Raw genomic sequence first — 20,948 nt, forward strand, 5'->3', positions numbered from 1 at the left:
CTCTGCTTATTCTCTCAGGTCCCATTCTCCCCCAGTCTTTTTTTTCTTTCTTTCTTTTTTCTCTCTTTTTTCTTTCTTTTTTTTCTTTCCTTTTTTCTTTCTTTTTTCTTTCCTTTTTTTCTTCTTTTTTTCTCCCTTTCCTCTCCCTTTCCTCTCCCTTTCCTCTCCCTTTCCTCTCCCTTCCTTACCGTCTTTACCTTCCTTACATATTTATTTTCTGGCTCCTGATTTACTCATGTGTTGATTACAGTGTTTTATAGAACTAGTATAAAATATGGACTTTCAGTACTTCAGTGAGGTTAAGGGAAAATAGGAGTTGCAGGGCTGGTTATAGTTGCTCAAAGGCTGCTTGGCTGGGTGAAGAGTTTCTGCAGCAAGAGACAAGGATGACTTACTCCAGAAGCAGTCGCAATTTGTCAGTGGAGTCAAGCAAGGTGGAGCTCTGCTGTACTAAATAACTACCTCCTTGGTCTTTCCACACCCTAATACAAATCCATCCCATGCTCCTGTTTGTCTCAGGTTGTAGCAGCAGGTGGAATAGGAGTTGGTTTCAAATTGTCTGTTCCTCTATTGTGCAAGACTGTTCTCTTTTCACTCTGGGCTTTCTTTCCCTGTCTGGTGACTGGGTAGAAGTGAATGAATCCTAAGAGGTCTGTATTAGAAACTCTGCATAAGCCCCTTGTGAAACTTGGATTTTACTCAAATCTATAATGCTGGACAGATTTCTCAGTGCAATAGGAAGAAAACTGTCCTAAGATACCAGGTGTCCTCTGGAATCCTCAAAATCATAATGTCTTTTCAGCTGATATTCAACTGATTGTGCTCAATACTTTTTAATTTGAAATGCATATACTTCAGTCAAGTCTGTTATGTGTTTGGGGGTTTTTTAATAATTTTTTTCCTTACAGTCAGGTGCAACTTCTCTGTTCTTTGCTGCACAGCAAGGCCACAACGATGTAGTGAAGTTTCTCTTTGAATTTGGAGCCTCTACTGAATTTAAGAATAAAGTAAGATGATGGGTCTATTTTTGCATGCTGATACATTCTAACAATCAAGGCTGTTTTTTGCTATTCACATGAGACATGGCATGGCTGCAGGAAGATGATAAAAGGATTTCCTCACTTGAACATTTTCTAAGTAATATCAGTAATGCAACATATTGTGAAAATACTAACTTGGGACTAGTTTTTAGTACCTAAACTTAATGGCGTAAGTTGATCAAAGATCAGTCCCTTGATACTGATATCAAGTCTTTCCTCTCAAGCCATCCTCCAATGCGAGAACAAAGGGTCTTTTTGTACATGTTAGATGGGATCCCATTTTAGGTATATATGTGCTTCACTTGCGTAGACTGAAATTTCATCTACCTTGGGATGTCTCTGCATATCACCGTAGGATACATAAGAGTAAAATGGCTTCAGTCTTCCCTAAATTCCCATTTATCCACCTGTGACAAAAAGAAGAAATGCACCTCAGACCTTCTATTTCTTTGTTCAGGCCGGTCCTTTTTCAAAATCTTCTCATAACAGCCAAAAGCACAGATGCCAGAGCCTGGGTCTGGTTCATCACCCATCATGAGGTGAACAGCATTAAGAACAGCAGTTCATCACTAACAGCAGTACATCAGTGCATTTTCTTTGTCCAAGGCCCTACTAGCATTTATACTTTCAGCAAACAGAACCAAACCCAACATATTTTCATTAAATATTCTTGCCCTGACATGCTGGCCACATTTTGGAGCACTCCCATAATCTGGGGAGGACACTTGCCAGTCACTTACCCTGGGATCCATAGCGATGTGTTTGAAAAAAAAGGAATATGTCTTTATCCCACAGTAACCAATTTTTCAAGATGTTATAGTCTGTGATTTGAATGATTCCCTCAACCCATACCTGCTTTCCAGAGTCCCTGGAAATATAGGCTTTAAATACTAAAGGAATTGATGGAACATCAGAAACTCAACTTCTTATGCTCCAGGGACTAAAAATCCCAAAGTTTTGTGGCCAGAGTCCACACACACCCATACAGTAGGTTTCGAGTATGTCAGGGAGCTATGCTTGTGGTAAATAACTCTCTGACCACAGCAGCTATCAGTAAATTTAAAAACATTAATGAAATTGTAGCTATTTAACACAATATATATTGAGTACAGCTTTGGAACTTGGCGACGTAGGAGGTTGCAATGTTAAATACAACAGTATTAAAGTGCTGGATAATCTCATCTAGGACTGCTCTTGGGAGAAGCTGCACATTAAAATGAGGTTTGCTTCTCAGTCTTTTCTTTCAGGGTATAGGTGAGGATTAGCAAGATTCAGAAAGACCATCTCTTGCATTCAGCTGGATACAATTGAGCGAGTGAGCTTACACTGTCCTTTGAGTCATCTGGCCTACAAAGAGGCCACAAAGCCAAGCTGAAGAAGTAAAGGTGTCCCAGGCATAGGAAGAGCCTGGACTTCTCACTGCAGCTCAGCATGCAGTTGGGTAGTGTTTTTGCAGAGGGAGGGAAAGTGGTGAGCACAGGAAACTTGGTAAGGAGGAAACTAAGACAGATGCTGAGTACCTTATTCTGCCTTCACAAACTAGGAGTTTGTGAAGAAGCTAAGACTTGGCCCAGAAGGTGAACAGCAGGCTTGAAATTGTCTGATCCTTCATGACAATATATAATCTTTTATGAAGTATGCAAAATATATTGATATGAGTCACTAGGGCAGATAAAAAAAGGGAGTAAAGATCTAAATGATAAGAAAATATTCCTGCATTCAACTGTTCCTGATGGCTCCCGTCTTTGGACAAGTGCAGGTGTTGGTTCTGCTGTTGATCACTTTGAAACTTTGCTCCCAGCCCCCATATTCCTGCTTGACTCCTCTTCTGAATTCAGACCTGACTTGGCCCACGTGCTGGTCCTAGGTATCTTTTAAGCTGCAGGTTGCTCTTCCTCTCCAGGCCACAGGTTTCCGCCACTTCTTAACGTGCTGCACTGGTGTGCGCTGTGTGTATGAGGCTCTTTTCTAGCAGCATCAAGTGTGCCTGTCCAAGCACTGCCTCCTTCTCATCACCTCTTCAAGAGGGGTATCAGTCACTTCAGCACTCACGGTATGACTCAAGCTATAGTGTCTGAAAAGGCTCTTAAAAGCTGAACAAAGGATAGCCAAGTTAAAATTAATCTGTGCAAGATTAAAGTGACACTGGTTTAAAAAGTTGAGGTTAGCTATCATGTCCATTCCTTCTTTGCTGAAAGGATCTGCTGTCTCTGAGTAGCAGTCTGAGGGCTTTGCTAGGTTCATCATTAATGCTGGGACCTATCCTGGAAATTGCCATATTCATTCCTTCACTCATTCCTTGCTTGGGGACTGCAGCTCTTCTTCTGAAATGAGGATCTAGACACAGGGATTTAAATGCTTACAGCTTCCAGACTGGGCTTTGATAACACACCAAATTTTTAGGCTGAGGCTGGTGGGAAACCAACTTGTCCTGTGTGTTGCAGCATGTACCTGAGCAGGAGGCACCACTGATAATGTACTGCACTGACAGTATGCATCTTCCTTCTAGTGTGTTTTTGTATCAGTTCCATTTTCAGATTTAATGATGTTTTTGTAGTTTGAGATTATTCCATCAGACCATCGTTCTGTTAACAGGTGATTAAGATAACACGATCCTCCATCTCCCTCAAACCCCAGAAACAATATAGTTGACAAAATATGCCTTTTCAGGTCAGAGATAAGGCATTTTTTGATCAAGGCACTCAGCTGGGAACAGCACTGGAAAAGATATGGCTGATCCTGGCTATTTTTAAAGCGCACTGCAAAATTAATCCATTTGCAAAAAATTTTCCATTATAAATGAAGATGTAGAATGGAAATAAGAAAACAAATTGAATGTATCCTAGGAAACAGATACTTTAAAACAAGGAAATGCAAAGCCTAACATCTTCTTTTTCATGTACCTCTCTGTAAATTGCTATTACTATATTTGTTACTCATATACGAGATTGCTGGAGAACTATCTTCATATAGGCATTCAATTCTTGTTAACCCTTGTATCATTAGAGTTCATACTCACTACAGCAGGCAAAGCAGATGTTCTGAAGTAGTGTAATAAAGTAATTAGCGATAATTGCTGATGTTGTAAAGAGAATAAATAGTACTGTTGAAGGTTATTATATATTTATTATAAAATACATATTATTCAGTAATATTATTCTGCATTGTCCCAGTCTGGCACCTGTAGAAGCATGCATTGTAAATCACAACATTCTCATTTCTTACTCTGAGACATGTTATAAAAATGTGGGTTCTTAAAACTCTTTGCATGGTGGCACGTTTTCTAAGCAATACTGCGAGTCAAACGGTATGTCAGAGGCTATTTTTCAGCAGGTAGCTATTGCAGAAGATCAGTTCCCCTCCCTTGTTACATATGTAAGAAATGATAAAACACCATATAATTCTAAGCTACTTTCAGGCGATGATGAAGGAGGTGAGAAGGTAGGCAAATAGGCAGGAAAGTCCACACCAGACAGATAGTGTGGTCCCTATCAAGTGCTTGCATGGAAGACTGGCAGCTGCTGTATGTGCTGCCAGTAGGGAGGACAGACTCTGTGAGGATAAGGAAAGCGGTTTCAGAGGAAAAATTGCAGAGGTAGCTGGGAGAACTGGCTCCTGTTTGAACTGGAAGGGTTTGCAGTGGAGGATTAATAGAAACTACATTGTGTCAGGAAAACAGGATATGAGCCAGAAATAAATCTGTGCATTCTCTCAGCTGCGCCACCAGCCTCCTGCCTGCTGCAGAAGGGCGATTGCCCCAGAAGCGCCTCTCTGGTTGCTGACATGTCCCTGCTCCCATTTGCTGCCCTGCTCAGAGTTTCCAAGATGCTTGCCAGTACCAAAGATGCTGCTTCAGCTTTTTACTTGTCTCAGCTGAAGCCAAAAAGGAAACAAAAAAGGGAATCACATGGCTGAAAAGGATTTAAAAATTATTTACTACGTTTTTGTTTGGGTTGGGGAGGGGGAGGGGGCTAGGGTTTGGTGGTTTGGTTTTTTTTTTGTAAGTCATCTACCTTCCCAATAGCCTGTAAAACACTGGGGTCTCCAGCTAAATCTTGCTGGAGGAAAGGCTCTTGTGCTGGCAAAAAGGGAAGAAAGTGTAAGACAAAGCAAGATCAATGCTCCATAAGGGTGGATGAGGCTGAGATTTTCTCCTCTTAAAAAGCTATGGACCTTCACACTGTTTGACAATTCCTCAATTTAACTGAGTGCTGTCTTACCACTCAGTCTTTTCAGTGAAAAACATTTCTGGTCCAAACTTCCCTTTTCTTACAGCAAGACCTGTCTCTTTATCAGATCATTCAAATGAACCTTGGTCTCTTCTTTTGAATATATTCAACTTCACAGGAGACACAGTAGGGCGGGTGTTAGAGCCCAATTGTCTTCCTGATCAAGGACCAAACCTTTGAGCCAAGGAATTGTTGCCCAATTATCTCTGGCCCAGAAAATATTTGATTCATGGTAGGCAGCTAGAACTGGGGATTACCCAATGCTTTTTTCTGACCTCTGGACTCTGATCAGTGTGATCTAGGAAACTTGGTCACTCTAACCTGAAAGAACTAAGTGGTATATTTTTTAAATATGTTATTCTTTTAAAAAAATGTATCTGTCTAAAACTGTTCACTGGATTCAAACAAAGACTTGGTCAGGATCCCCATTTTGGGACATGTGGACATAGCCTGTGAGAAGTGTCCCCGTTCTTAAACCTCAAGCTGTGACATCTCCCAAGGTCGGATCACATAGCTGGACTCCAAGCATCGGGCTTCAGCTCTGCTGTACTAACTGTGGTTAGCTTTGCAAGCTTGCCTTTTATTTGGGACCTGTCATTTTGTTCCCTCCAGAAATTATGTTAATAACCAAAAAAATTTCTTTAAAAAACAGGAGTTTGTTGTGAATTTTAGAAAACAAAAACCAAACCACAAAGCAATAAATAAACTCTTCCTATATGCAGCCAGCTAAGCATGTGTATTTACCCTCCATACAGGGAATCTCGATATTTTTAAGCTTCCTAAAACTCATCCTTCCCTGCCTCTCCACAGAGGGCCTCCAGTCTGGATAGCACAGTTTCTCTTCTTAACTCACTAACCTTTCTCTCTCGTTTTCCTTCAGGGAAAAAAAAAAAGAAAGAGTCTTTAAGAATGTCTCTGGTTTTTGTTTGTAGCCCTATGATCTGGTAACTCACTACTCCAGCAAAATGGCTTTCAGCTGGTTGGAGACAGGAAATAGGTTTCATTAAGCTATTAGCTTTTGCCATTGTCTTTTAAGTGTATATAAGGTGTTTTTTAATCCAGGAACCATTGTGATTGCTTTGTGTTTTGTTCCAGCAATTCCTATTAAATTAGTTTAATTTGACAGGAAAGTCTAATGACTCATTGTAGCTATAGAGTAGCTGAACTCCACTGACCTGATTACACACTATATTTACTCAAACGATCCAGAATTAATATGCAGTTCTTAGATTGTCACATAACAGCTTCACATCTCTGACTTTGCTGACACTCAAGCCTTGTTTGCTTTTCAAACAAAAGGGAGGAAGGGCGAATATGAGTTCTGAGAGTAGCTATAGACAGTCCCTGTGGGTTAGCTCAGTCATGTCAGAGCTTGAGTTTTCATGAGGTTATTATAGGCATGAAATAACACCACAGATTAATAAATTTGATTGGCATTTCCCATTATAAAAGATCCATTTGGCCATTCAGGCTGTAACTTCCCTTGTGAATATCTGTCTGTGTGGAAAATTTTGGACAAAACTTTGGAGCTGTTTCAGAGAACAAGGTTGAGGGAAAACACAATCTTTTGCCCACATTAATAACAGCTCTAGAAACCATTTATCTGAAATACTTTAGATAGCTTATCTTATGGAGGAGGGGCTTGAGACTGGGAGAAGGCAGGGAAGAAGAGAGAAGACCTCTGGGGTGGATGACTTGGGGTGTGTGTCATCCTTGCACAATGGCACGGTGCCATCCCAGACAGAAGATAAGAACATCCTCTCCATATCAATATCAGAAATAATGGTAATTTTTGAATGGGGCACAATGTACTTAAGATGGCAAGACCCACGTTTGCTGTCTCAGTTGTTTTAGCTGGCTTGGATTCAGTTGCCAGCAACACTGAGGTGTTTCCCTTCTCAGATGGCTCCCAAGAGAGTGTCTCTACAAGCAGGATTTGATGCATGTGCCTAGATCTCCCTTTAGTGGTGATGTGCAGCAACTATAACTGCCTGGGATTGATCCTACCTGCAGGGATCAGTTCTTCAGCACAAGTAATGGGGCTTTCACAGATGGTCATGGGTTTGGTCTGATTCACACTTCCACAGTTAGCTAGTATGCCTTAAAATGCATCCTCCCTACTCTTCTTCAGGCCAACAGTCAACAGGTGAGTTGCAGGACATCACAGGGCATGAGGTTCTGGCCAAAGAATAGGTGATCCGTAGGTTTTGGAGCAAGGGAAAGGTGTGCTGTCCTTCAATAGGTGGAAGAGCTTGGCAGGAGTGGAGGATTTGTCTGTAAAGGGAAGAGACATGGAGGAGCTTGGAGTTGTGGAGAAAACAGAGCTTCTAGTGGGAAGGCAGAAGATGAGGAACAAAAAGCAGAGTTTCTTTACTTCCTGTCCCACACTTAAAAAACCTCAGGAGGAAAATGTTTATAGTGATAGGGCCAAGTTTAAAGATTTATGTGGCAAGACTTGGTACTAAAATTATAAAAGACTCAGGAGCTAGTCACTATAGAACTGCTGTGAGCCAAATTCTGAAAAGCCTTAAAATTTTGAGTTTTTTTAATGGTAATGTTCAGTCCAGCACCTGCCCTCTCACCTGCCTCTACCCATTCTTTGCTTTTTCACAGGATGGAGGTACTGCTCTTCTAGCTGCTTCTCAGTACGGGCATGCAAAAGTAGTGGAAACTCTGTTGAAGCACGGTGCCAACATTCACGATCAACTTTATGTGAGTTATTTGACACAGATTATATTGACAACACTGGTGGTGGAACAAATGTGCTGTTGGTTGGACATCAGCAGATACTCTGGCTCCAGCACAGAGAAGCATTTGCCAAACGTTGTGGTTTTATAGTACTCTGCTCTTCTAGGATGTGAATTTTGTTAACTGTCTGCTTTTCATGATCCTAGGAGAAGCAGTACAAAATCAGACAAAAAGTTTTGGCCTCCTTTTTGTTTATTATCTCTATGAAGGTTATGTACCAAATCTAATCAGATTTGTGCTATACATTAGCCTTGAACAAAACACCATGTCAAATTCTACAATCATATGCATTGCAGACAGAAGAGTGAATAGCTATAAAGTCCCTGAGGTACTAGAGGATCAGTTCATCAGTTTTCTGCCAGAAAGAGCAGTAAATGTTAAAATCTTTAAATCTTTATATATCCTTAAAATATTTTTAAGAATATCAGTTAAAATTATACTATTTGGTATTTGTGCATCTCTAGCTTGTCAGTCTTTTGGGCAAAAATGGTTAAAATGACTGAACTGACATGATTTAGTTGACTCTTCAGAAAGCTGGATTGAGCCAATGAAGCACTGGATTTAATTTACTCCAACAGAGACACAAATAATTTGAGCTTTTCAGCATTCAACAGAAACTGGCAGATTTTCCCTTCTCTTCCCACCACCCTTTCCTATCCCAGGGCATCAAGACTGACAAAGAGGAAGTTGTTCCCCAGGGATACAGGAGTTTTTTTCAGCCAATTCCATGGGCTTTGGATTTGCAGGATGCAGTTGTACTCTCAGCTCCCATAAGTGTGCACAGGAGCCAAAGGCTGGTGACTGCAGAAGCCATCAGCACAGCAGGGGCTAAGCACTGATCACACAGGGAATCCCCACCTCTGTGCTGCCCTCACCCTGTATTTATGAAGAAGGGTGTTCCACCCTCGCTGCTGTGCAAATAGCAGTTGCCTTTCTAATCTGAGGGCAGTGATTCATACCTCTGCATGGTAATCCCAGGGGTTACCACTTGCTTTAAAAATAGCCATGCTGCCACACCTGCAGACACTTACCTAGAAGTGGAAGCAGTAAAATAACTTCCTTGTTGTGTCTCCTGGAAACAAGCAATATTTGCAATTGGATTTAGAGACATACTTTTATTGCTCACAGCCATTGGGCAAAATCAGTCAGAAACAGCTGCTCAATAAAATAAGAACACAACCTCTTGAAAATGAGCGTTAGCCTGGCTCTTTTTGGGGGACATCACCAAGCTGCACCTGCAAAGTGATATCTGGCTGGCAGTTTCACTGGCAGGTGACCAAATGAGAGGGATTTCAAGCATGTGTTTGGATAGTCCTTCCAAAACCATCAAGATAGATAGATATTTTAATCTTAAATTGACTGATATTACGAGTAGAGGAGAAGCTGAGAGAATACCCTAACTAAACACTATTTTCAAAACAGCTTTCTCATTACAGCATCAATTCAAATCAAGTACAAAAAACTAATAATTTTTAACATGGTTGGGTGGTAGGGAAGCCAAGGTTCTCCATCTTGATTGGTGCTATAATAAAGAGCTCTTTTAATGTTACACAACCTTGTTTACATTTTAAATTGAAGTATTCTCACTATACATATCTCCAGAGGAAGCCTGCAAAGGACCTGTTACCATTACCCTATTTCACATAGCAGCCAGAGTAAACAGCCCCTCAGAGGGCCCAGGAGTGGACATTTGTAGTGCCAGCAGACACCTCTCTTGCTTACCAGGATATTTGTCTTGAAATCAAGATCTAATTCAATCAATATAGGGCATTATATTCAGCTCATGCTTCACTAAGTCTGTGCTCGGTTTTGCAGGAAGAGGAGTAGCTATGCAGTATCTCTCAGCAGACAACAGCATTTGGTCCCAACATAGCGATATGCCAAAAAGATCAACAACAGGCTTCCACTTAAATGCCCTGTATTTTGTGACAAGCATATGCATGAGTTGGCATGAGATGTGTACTTGCTCCTCTGAGGTGCGGTGAAGGGGTTCATTTGTGTCTCTATTTAAAGTAAGAGTCTCACCTCCTGGGAAAACTTGCCCTAGCATGCTCTGTGCAGAGTGCTGTGGATATATGATGGGTAAACACCTGTCCTACCCTCAATGCAGGTTTCCACTTCTAGTTGGCTGGATGGATTATAATGCTGTTTGAAAATTTTTCATCAAAGAAACTTAATGAAATATGACTTTTACATTTTTGCCTAAGGAAGAAATTTTTGTGAAGTCAAATTTGGAGAACATCTGCACATGAAAGACATGTTGAGGAAAAATAAAATCCCATATTTGTTCACAATTTGTTCTTTCACAAGCTTTTTGCAGGAAAATTCTGGTTTCTGACAGGGCTATAAGGTACTCTGTCTTGCATGTGCTGCTTTTACATTATTATATTATAGGGGCCATCTCTTCTACAAGGTGTGCCAGAGCAGTGGCATGGTAGTTGCTGAGGTGGCACAGTAGCATGGCACAGTACTAACTCCTTCAGCCTCAAGGACAGGCTTCAGTGCTGGAGTCTCTAAGTCTTGAAAAGTACTTGAACATGTTTTTACCATGTGTCTATGTAGCAGAACAATTCCGCGTGAACATATAAAATCTAAATGAACCTATACTGTTCTACAGGAATGTATTTCTAGTTATGTAGATCAATGCTTCAATGAACTGGGCTCTTAGTATTCCAGACCCTGGATTTAATGCTCAGTTTGATATTGATGGAAGCCCGTACTGGTGCATACTGAATGAAAATGTTACCATAATTTGTCACAAACTAGACTTTGAATTTTGGTAATTATTTCTTGAGCATGAGTGTATATCTGCCGTTACATGCCATAATGGCTTAAGAACGAGAACTTAATTAATTTTGGTTTGGTTTTGTGTGGAAAAAAGGCACCATTTCAACACAGTGTAAGCTGGATATATTTGTTCTTAGGATGGAGCTTCTGCAATTTTCCTGGCGGCACAAGGAGGCTATCTGGATGTCATCCGATTGCTGCTTTCTTCAGGAGCAAAAGTTAACCAGCCACGGCAGGTAAGCTCATCACTTCAGGGCAGAGCTGGGGACTAATTTTTTACAGTTAGGAAAAATTCACACTGGAGTTTTCTCCAGGCATCAGGTTCTCATGGATGTGTTTCACTGGAAGGCATATTGTGGCTGTGCCTGCATTTGTGTTTCAGTTCAGATTGGTAATGTGCTTTTGAAGCGAGTACCCCAACCATTTCTACTTGTGTGCAAACTAGATCGTTTCTGGAAGAAGTGAAACTGGAAGCTCTATCTAGATCTGCACCAGATGCGCTTACACCCTAAAGCAGATCAAACCACTGGCTGATGCTTTGAACAGAGTTGAACCACACACCTCTTGCAACTACTAATCTGCTTCTGTTGTACCAAGTGTAGGTCTATACAACCTACCATATCCTTGCATTCTTTTTGAAATCTGGGAAAAGCCTGTAAAAATCTGGAAACTCTAGTGGGTGACTACTGAATTCGGCATATTGAAATCAACAGGCCTTTAGTACTGTGGCTTGAGTGTGGAACCTGATCTTTGACAAAATCTTTTACTTTTAGTTTTACTTCTTTTAGTTTTACTTTGTATCATCCCTATGCACTCTGAAACTCAAGCATGAGTATTACCTTCATCTCTGGAGGTTCTTGATACGTGTCCCCATTTCCAGCTAGTTACTCTAGTGGGCCTGATCCTGCAAACATGTATGACCGGGGCAACCATAAGCATGAAATTAGCTGCTCTGTAGGCAGTGGGGCTGCTGTTCCATCATTAAATTGCATGTATGAGCTAGATTTGTGCCTGGTTCAGAGGTCCCTGCTAGGGGGCTAAGGGATAGAGCCACCTTGCACCACTGTATGCTGTGATCACTGTGTTAGGTAAGGTTACAAGATACTTCCTAGGTGTTTAACTATGGCATATGTAAGCATACATGACGTACAGAGACATATATAAAAGCTCTCTTGGTTTCCAAAAAAGGGTTCCTTAACTGTTTAGCTGTTTCTTAACTCTAAAATCAGTGCTTAAACAGCACATTTGGATGCTGCTTTGAGTAGCCAGATGTGGGAGTTGCACAGCTAGCTTTACTCCCGGCACCTGGAAATGTCTGGTTAGAGACAGGGCTTCCCAGGATTCTTTGCCTGCTTTGGGAGAGCCTCCCCTGTGGTCTGCTGAAACCCTGCAGGCAAAGTAGCTGTCCTGGGTCTTCACTGCACATTTTAAATTGATGGGATATGGTCTTACCCTTGCAATCAGTCATGTATGGCTGTCAGGTGGCTGTGATCACTGACTGCAGCAAGTAAAAAATCAGCAGGCAAGAGCAAATGAATGTGAAAACTCTAATAAGAGTGGACAATGTGGCATGTGACAAGGTTTGTCAGGTATTTTCAGTATTTCCTTTCATCTGTACCAAAAAGCCTGACAAATCATAGCCTGGCAGCACAGATATGACTTCTGCTGCATCTCTATGTCTGCATAGCCTTCCTGCTTCTCCTGTAGTGTAAGGAAACTGGATTAGCATTTTATGTGCCCAAACTAAAGTCATTTTACTTCTGCCTCTTCCTGCACCTCTCCAGCAGCAGAGCTGTGCTGGCACCTACTCCAGCTTCTATGCTGCCTCCACACTCTCCAAAGATTAAGAGATGTGGTGAAAAACTGTTAATTAATGCAGTCTAAAAGATCAGTGTATAAGGATAGACCAAGGTATGCATTAATGCCTTTTGATTAGATCAAAATAAGGTTGGGGAGCCTTAAATTTAGCTCCACTGTGTTGCCATAAAAACTGCATTCTGCTAACCATGATTATAATGTCCCAGCTAATTCATTCTGACAATATTTTTTTAGCTCTCTAATCCAATTTCTACAACACAATGTTTCATGAGGCATTTTTAAATCTTAGTTGAGGCAAATACTTCACTATGTGAATGTTCCTTCTGGCTCTGTTTCATCTCTGGCAGGACAGGCTTATTTGCTTCAGGGTACCTCCGATCCCTGCTAAGATGATGCCTGGATAAGTCCGTGGCATTTTTATTTGGGCCCATTGTAATCTGGAATATTTCCTTAACAAATGGAACATTTTTACTGTTTAATTAGTACAGTAATGGTTGGGTGGACTTCAGTCTCTTTCTTACTAACAAACAAATTTGTACTTTGTTCGAAGGTGGCATGTTGGTCATGAGGAATGTAGCTCTAGATGGGGTGGTTTCAATGCCAGATGACTCTTACTGTCAGTTATAAATTACAGCAGCTCTCACTGCTGTAGGCAACTTTTCTAAGCAACATAATATTGAATGCAGGGCTGCAGAGTGCAAGGTGTGAGTTCATGCTTCTCCTTCCTTATGGTGTCCAAGTTCTCCTCTCTGCTTTGTGAATCTTGGGGCTTAATTCATGTGCCGCTGCATCTGTCTTCTATGTCTCCTCCTGCTGCTGCAGTGGGTACCAATTCCCCTTCAATGTTGTGCCCCATCTCCCAGTCCCATGGGTATCCTCCTGACACTGTAGAGCATCTCAGATAGCACTGGCTGTCCATGTGCATGCCCTTCAGCTCACCTCTCGCAAGACCAAATAGTGAAGCTTCCTAGCGAGTTTCTTCCCTGGTAATGTAATTTCTCTTGGATTTTAGCTGCCTTATGTTCTTTCTGACCTTGCAGAACCAGGCAGGAATTCTTTTGTCATCTTTTTGTCTAGACAGAGCTGGGGGCAGTGTCTGAAGCCTGGTGCGGAAGATGTTTCTTTGCTTCTCCAACTCAAAAACAAAGCAAGAAGATTACTTGCCAATGAATGTACACTGTTTTGGCAGCCTGTGTCCCAGCCAGCCGTAGTCTGACTGGCTAAGCAGATTCAAAATACTTTGAAAATTAATGCTTTTTTTCTTAACATATGATATGCAATTACACATATATGTAAGCCAGTAAACCTATATAGAGTGTAGACTTCAAATAAGCAAGCAATTTGTTATTAGCAAGAATTCAGCTGATGTAGTGCTGTGAGTGGTCTGATTGGTAGAACAGTGGAGGAGATGGCACTGAGTAGCCTGAGAATAGGGGCTATCTGTCCCTGGAAGTCCTTACGGGGATTTTGACAGGTATTTCACCTCCCACCCTAATCTACCGCTTTCTAAAACTCCAAGCCACAAGCAAACATTGAGATTCAAAGCTGCAAAGACAAGTCATTTAACGGGTAAGAGAAAGAGCATCAGAAATTTCAGTCAGAGTATGTTTGGAACTGCAGGCTGCTGTAATCAAATACGGAATTAAGCACAGCTTATAAACATATGGTGTATTTAACATTGTTCTAGGAATGTAATGGTCTGTAGTCTGCTGGGTGGGCAGACAGACAATGAGAGGAAAGTAGTTTTTGAACTGCATCTTTCCCAGTTATCACTTCCTGACTCATCTCCAAGCTCTAGTATCTTTTTAAACAGGAATTCTCGTGTGGCCTCATAGTACAATATAATATTCCTTTTGCACCACACACACTGACATAAAAATGGACAGAAATCTCATTAACTCCATATAAATATTGTATGTGTTTGCATGAACCTGCATGTTAGATGCTGTTTGCTTAGGACAGAGAAACTGACAATAGTCAATGTGAGCCCACCATCAACTTCATCATCATTCTTCTCTTCAGGCTAAGTCCTCTGAGGCAGTTGTTCTTTCTCACAATGTATTTTTGCCTCTAGCCTGTAACTGGGGTACAGAGGATGATGTCTGACAGCAATACTATTAAGTACAGTTAATGGTAAAAGTGATGTTACACAACATTTGTATTTCCTTCTGCTCCTTTTCATTTATACCTGAAAATCATAGAATCATAGAATGGTTAAGGTTGGAAGGGACCTTAAAGATCACCTACTTCCAACCCCCCTGCCATCAGCAGGGACACCTTCCACTAGACCAGGTTGCTCAAAACCTCATCCAACCTGGCATTAAACACTTCCAGGGAGGGGGCATCAACAACTCTCTGGGCAACCTGTTCCAGGGTCTGACCACCCTCACAGTGAAGAATTTCTTCCTAATATTTCATCTAAATCTACCCTCTTCCAGTTTAAAGCCATTACCCCTTGTTCTATCGCTACCTGCCCTTGTAAAAAGTCCCTCCCCAGCTTTCTTGTAGCCCATTCAGGTACTGAAAAGGCTGCCCTGAGGTCTCTCTGAAGCCTTCTTTTCTCCAGGCTGAACAGCCCCAACTCTCTCAGCCTGTCCTCATAGGAGAGGTGCTCCAGCCCTCTCATCATCCTCATGGCCCTACTCTGGACTCACTCCAGTAGGTCCATGTCCTTCTTATGTTGGGAACCTACTTCTTATGTTGTAAGAGTTCTTACAAACTTCACTGTGAGTAAAAGAAAGTTGCTGTGTTCCTGGCGCTGTGCTTGTGCTTACATGGTGTGGATTTGCACAGCATTGGTTCTTTATGCAGATTAAATTGTGTGGGCTACTCTCAGATATTTTCCAAGTTTCATAGGCTTTTTCAGTGCCCCTATTGCTATTTTCTAGAGCCCTCTGGTGGGGGGAGATTAGAAAAAGATGAAGTGTCAGCTTACTGGTGGGGAAAACACTATAAAATGCAGAGGAATAGTTTTTGCCATCATGTTAACATCACATATGCTGTATACAAGAGAGCCTTTGTTGGTTTTGAGTCACAAAGAACACTCATTGTATTAACAGGATATATACTAGAATGAGGTCAGTCACTAATTTCAATGGCTTAATTTATAGAGAAATGATACAAGGGTGGGCAAAGATCCTGTTTCTCGCCATTTGAGAAGACCGAAAATCTCAGCATGTGCATTTGCTCTTCCTCAGAATCAGAAAAAGGGAAGCCCAGATATATCCAAGGAATAAATAACTTTTCTGATTCTTCCAAAGGATTAAGTCACTAGCCCATAGAAAGCAGAGAACTGATTCAACAACGGGTTTTTTATTTCATGAGCAAGTCATATGAATCTTCAGTTGGCACTGAGGAGAGAGACTGCTTCTTTGATCAAGGTGGAAGTATCTTACTGTAAAAAGTTGTTTTCTTCTGAAACTTCTCATTAAGGGTCTTTTGGAAGCCCCAGTATATTTTGTCGTCCTTTCTTCTGCCAAGTCTTCAGGCTGCTGAGGGTGGCAAGGGGAACTGGCAAGTGCCGAAGGCAGAAGCAGGCACCCTGCTACGTGAGACCTCACTTTTTTGCTAAAGTCCATACAGGCAAAGCCTTCTGTAAAAGGCCCACAGGAATCAGTTTGGCACCACAGAACTGCTGGAGTCTTCCTGTAGTCGGGAGAATCAGACCATTTAGAAGCAAAAGTAGGAAAATACACAAAACTAAATTCTAATTGCAGTGAGAAATACTTTTAGTGCTTCAACTCCCCTTTGCCTTTGGGATGGAAATCCACCACAAAGTTTAGCTTATTCTGAATGTGCATTTTATTTTCTGAGGTTTTCTACTCAAATAGTGATTGCATAGGACCATTTTTCCAAGCTAGATTGTTTCATGCTGGATTCCTTGGTAATTGCCTTGTTTTCTAGTGGAGTTCTTAAAGATAAAATTGGTGAAATACTCACCATCGATGTAAGGCAGGACATTTTTACCAGATTCCCTGAGGATGGATAATATAACTTAATATTGAAGGTTGGTGATCTTGGTCTTGCATTGCTCCTTAGATTCTACGAACAACTTCCACTCCCTACGTACAGAGACCCAGCTGCAGAATCTGCTCACACATGTTGAGATTTGCCTGTATCTTCTGTCACATCTAGCCACCTAAATTTCAAAGTACACAGGATGCTTTTGGCCTTTACATTTCAGACTTCCCCATGTATTTTAGGCACAGCTGGCAAGCCAAAGAGGGCTTTACCTGTTCACAGAGCAAAGCACTTTTCAGGCCAACTATGCAAGAGAAAGCAGCTAAGGGTGGCTCTATTCCACAGCTGGAGTGGTTCTGACTTGATACACTAAGATCCCATGTGCTTTTGGAAGCAACTCTGCATATGTCTACCAGTGATGCAGGATTTAATTGAGAAATGGAAGTAGGCAGACTTGGGGGGTAAAATACCAGGGAGCACAGGATCTCAAAGTGAAACCATTAGCAGTTTTATTTTGTTTGCAGGATGGGACGGCTCCCTTGTGGATTGCATCGCAGATGGGTCACAGTGAAGTGGTGCGAGTAATGCTGCTCAGGGGAGCTGAGCGAGACGCCACGCGGGACGTGAGTAGCACGTCTTCCTGTGCTCTGTCTGCAGCTTAATGCCTTCTAGCTTTTTTTGAGGCTGCAAGTCTTCCTGAATGGAGGCCTGGTGTCCCCAGTGTCTGTCCTGCTGGCTGTGTTGTAAAGTCCCACCATGGGCTCCCTTTTTCCTGTTGTGTCTGGGACAGCCTCCTGGAGGGACCTTCTGGAATAAGAGAATGGAAACATGCATATAAATGGGAGACAAAGATGATATATGGTGTCACTGGTTTATTTTACCCTGAAGTTTTCATCTGCCAGAGGAACAGTCCTCCAGATGCCCTAAAACCAGCAGCATGTGCTGTGGAGGTGCCTCCTCAAAGATGATGAGCAGAGGAGACCCTCCTCTCAGAGGTGTCGGGGAGAGCTGGCGTTTCCCTCCAGCCAAGGGGAATGGAGGTAAAGCATTGGTAACAACTGAACTGACCTTCCTCTCTCTTTTAAAGGATGGTACAACTGCTTTACTGAAGGCTGCTATTAAAGGGTACAACAATGTGATAGAAGAGTTGCTGAAATTCTCTCCCACACTTGGCCTGCTGAAGGTTAGTAGTGAAACACAGGGATTTTTAGGCAGAAACTCAAGAAGGCAAAGGGTCTGATCAAAGACCTAACATTTACAACTATGCCAGTGGAAGATGATAAGGAGATTAGCCCAAAAAAGTCAAAAGAAAAATGAGATTATCTTATATAGCCTTTAATGCCACACACGAATTAATATTTTCAAATGTAATTGTGAATTTAATTTTTAGAATGAGGAAGCACATTGTATCTAAGAGGGAATTCTCCTGCTTTTCAAAATCTGATTTTATTTCTGCTGTAAATTTATTGCTCTCGACAGTGCAATTTCTAGCATTATACACTGCTCTGTATTGCATTTAGTCAGCAAAATAGAATCCTAAGAGATCTGCTGTAAGCAGGTCCTCTACTTTATTTTTTTCTCTTAATTCAAAAAGTGACTTGAAAAATAACAGATATTTGGAAGCTGGTTTTTAATAGCTCATCTAATTTTATGTACCTATAAATCACATACTCTGATAGCCTCTGTGCATGCAACTAACTGGCAATTTTGATGTACTTGAAAATCCAGGTGGCATTAACTTAGTTATTAATTACAAGTATGAAATTGCTTCCACACTTATTTGAACTGTCAGTTTGCAGCCACAAACAAAAGGCCAGCCATAAAAAAATCACATCAGCTGTCTGACCATTAATCATCAGAGAAAGAAGATAAAATACACAGATGGTTTCCATTAGTGCTTATGCTCCTGTTTCACTTGCTTAATGGATGATTTGCCAGGCAGAAGCAAGTGCTGTGTTCATTTCACCTCTAATTTATTGACAAGCGTAATTTTTAAAAGGAAATATTGCTGTGGTAAAGTGAACTTGACTCTCATTTTTATTAAAGCATTTAAAATCACCTCCTTTATGGCCCACTAGCCTGCCAGCACCCTGTCTAAATCAGATCCCATACCTTTGATGACCTATCTCTTTCATGGTACTTCTTTCTTGTTCATAGGTTTGTTCTTTGCAAACATTTATCTTTCACTGCCTTTTGATTTCTTCCTGTGCACGTTATAAACATCTCTGTTGGTATTTTCTAGAACGGGACCTCTGCTCTCCACGCGGCCGTCCTGAGCGGCAATGCAAGGACAGTGGCACTGCTCCTCGAAGCAGGAGCGGACCCGTGCCTGAGGAACAAGGTACGTCCCGGCACGCCATCCCAGAACATGGTACATCCTGGCACGCCGTCCCGGGCGAGGAGCCAGTGGAGAGCACCGAGTGGCAGAGCCGCGTGTGCCATGGAGACGGTGGCATCCCACGTTTCTGTGTTGGACCATGGTCGCATCTTGATCCTCTCCTGACACGCTACCATTTGGTCCATTCGTTTCTGTACACAAGCATCTACAAGGTTGCCAGGCAGTGCCACTGGCGATGCCAGTACTTGTGAAGTTACATTAGTCTGAGAATAACCAAACCATGTGCTCACTCACTCGAGTACCACAGATTAAATTGTTAACTATAACTAGTCATGGGCCAGCTGGGTTGTGTTCCAGGGTAATCCATTCCTGGTTTGATAAGTCATCAGTTATATTTATATCTCCATATAGATGTGCAAGGAGGATATTTCCGCAGCAAGCGAAATGTGTATCTGGGTGCCTTTGATTAGAAAACTTGTTTAGAATTCAGCACATTGCTAATACAAAAAAAAAAATCCCAAATTACATGCATCTTTCCCATTTCTTACTGTAAATCTGTTAGTTTATTGAAATAGTTTCACATTCTTTTTATAACAGCAACTTTTCTGCAGAAAACCTGTCTTGGCTTTGTTCTGTAAGGTGTTGTAACATTACATATTTGAAAATTTCCATGAAAAAGTCTTCCTCTGAGTTGTGTTTCTAAACTATTTGCCACTAGTATTCGATATCTAGCTAGTCTGCTAAGCTGTGAGTGGGTAGTCTGGTATTATGCCTAGGTGAATGAAAGTTTGTGATACAAGTAATCCAGCGCATACCTTCTAATGCTTTGGTCATTTAATATAAAATCTGTGCCTGTTGTTTCTGTGTCATTCCACGTGATGGCAGCAGAGTTAGGGCCTGGCAGTTGGTGTCACCAGGCATTTTGCTTGACACTGTCGTCCGAACAATGTGCAACATTTTGCTGCTACTGATGGTAATTTGCAGCAGGAGAGTGTGCAGTATGAGAAAGTCTATGGCTGTAACCTCTCCAACTGTTCTTCTTTAAAAACAGCATGCAATTTGGCACAACAGGGTACATTTGTAGAACAGAACTACTGATTTTCAGAAGTAGCTTTAGTATAAATACTTTATGTTACCATAATGTATTCAATACATACTGAAGACCAAACTCTGATGTTCTGTTAGCAATCCTGCAGAATAACACTGACTATTTCATAGCAATTAAAGTCTTTTCTTGGATTTTTAAGGACTTTGGTACTTAAAGACCTGCCTCATCCCTCAAAAAATCAGCAGCTATGTTCTCTTTTAATTTTGTGACAGAAGCATAGAGAGCCCAAGTGATGCCATTTAGCCTGGACAGTTGGCACAAAATAAGCTGACCATTCAAATCTCATGCTAGGAGTATTTTGAAGACTTAAGTGAGATTTGCACACTGTGTGGAATGGAGACTTCTTAAGATATCTCTAACAGTAGTGGAGACAACACTGGAATAAGCACGTCATTATAATGCCCAGCACCATCTTCTTTACACCTTAATGCTTTTAAACCATGGTTTGGAAATACTCATTCATTTTTGCTAACCTAAAATTTTTTTGTTCCAGGCAAACGAGCTGCCAGCAGAACTAACAAAAAATGAACGCATCCTCCGACTCCTCCGCATGAAGGAAAAGCAAAGGAAAAGCTAATGCAGCCCTGTAGCAAATGCTGTTTGACAGAAATGTGCCCTGACCACAGTAGCATGACAGTAAACCTAGGGTGCCCAAGAAGGGCTTGTTGGAACAGTTTGCAGAACTGATTGGCCTCTCCAGTACATGCTCCCTGAACACATGGGACACTTGCCATGGGCTGGGGTCTCCACCTGACATCGCTGAACACAGGACTGCCATGAGAGCAGGGTCTGGCCCAGGAGCTGCATTTGCACTGCAGCCCTGCCTGTGCTCCAGGATCCCACCAGTCCCAGCACTGACCTTCGCTCCTCCGTGCCTGCCACGTACTCAGCCCTGCACGCGCAAGTGCTCCGCTGTTTCA

General features: G+C 41.7%; 1 protein-coding gene across 1 annotated transcript in view; it reads left to right on the plus strand.

Moving 5' to 3' along the window:
• The window catches only part of ANKRD29 (ankyrin repeat domain 29), a gene marked incomplete at its 5' end in the record, with an annotated part of 24,259 nt that extends 3,654 nt beyond the window's left edge, over positions 1 to 20,605 (plus strand). Inside the window, 7 exons of the mRNA XM_010169533.1 lie at positions 909 to 1,007; positions 7,883 to 7,981; positions 10,942 to 11,040; positions 17,107 to 17,205; positions 17,670 to 17,765; positions 18,825 to 18,923; positions 20,522 to 20,605. Of these exons, the coding sequence (XP_010167835.1) occupies positions 909 to 1,007; positions 7,883 to 7,981; positions 10,942 to 11,040; positions 17,107 to 17,205; positions 17,670 to 17,765; positions 18,825 to 18,923; positions 20,522 to 20,605 (675 nt within the window). The remainder of the gene's footprint in view (positions 1 to 908; positions 1,008 to 7,882; positions 7,982 to 10,941; positions 11,041 to 17,106; positions 17,206 to 17,669; positions 17,766 to 18,824; positions 18,924 to 20,521) is intronic.
• Between the last annotated feature and the right edge of the window lie 343 nt (positions 20,606 to 20,948).

This window comes from Antrostomus carolinensis, unplaced genomic scaffold, assembly GCF_000700745.2.
Source record: "Antrostomus carolinensis isolate BGI_N321 unplaced genomic scaffold, ASM70074v2 scaffold25106, whole genome shotgun sequence".
Lineage (NCBI taxonomy): Eukaryota > Metazoa > Chordata > Aves > Caprimulgiformes > Caprimulgidae > Antrostomus > Antrostomus carolinensis.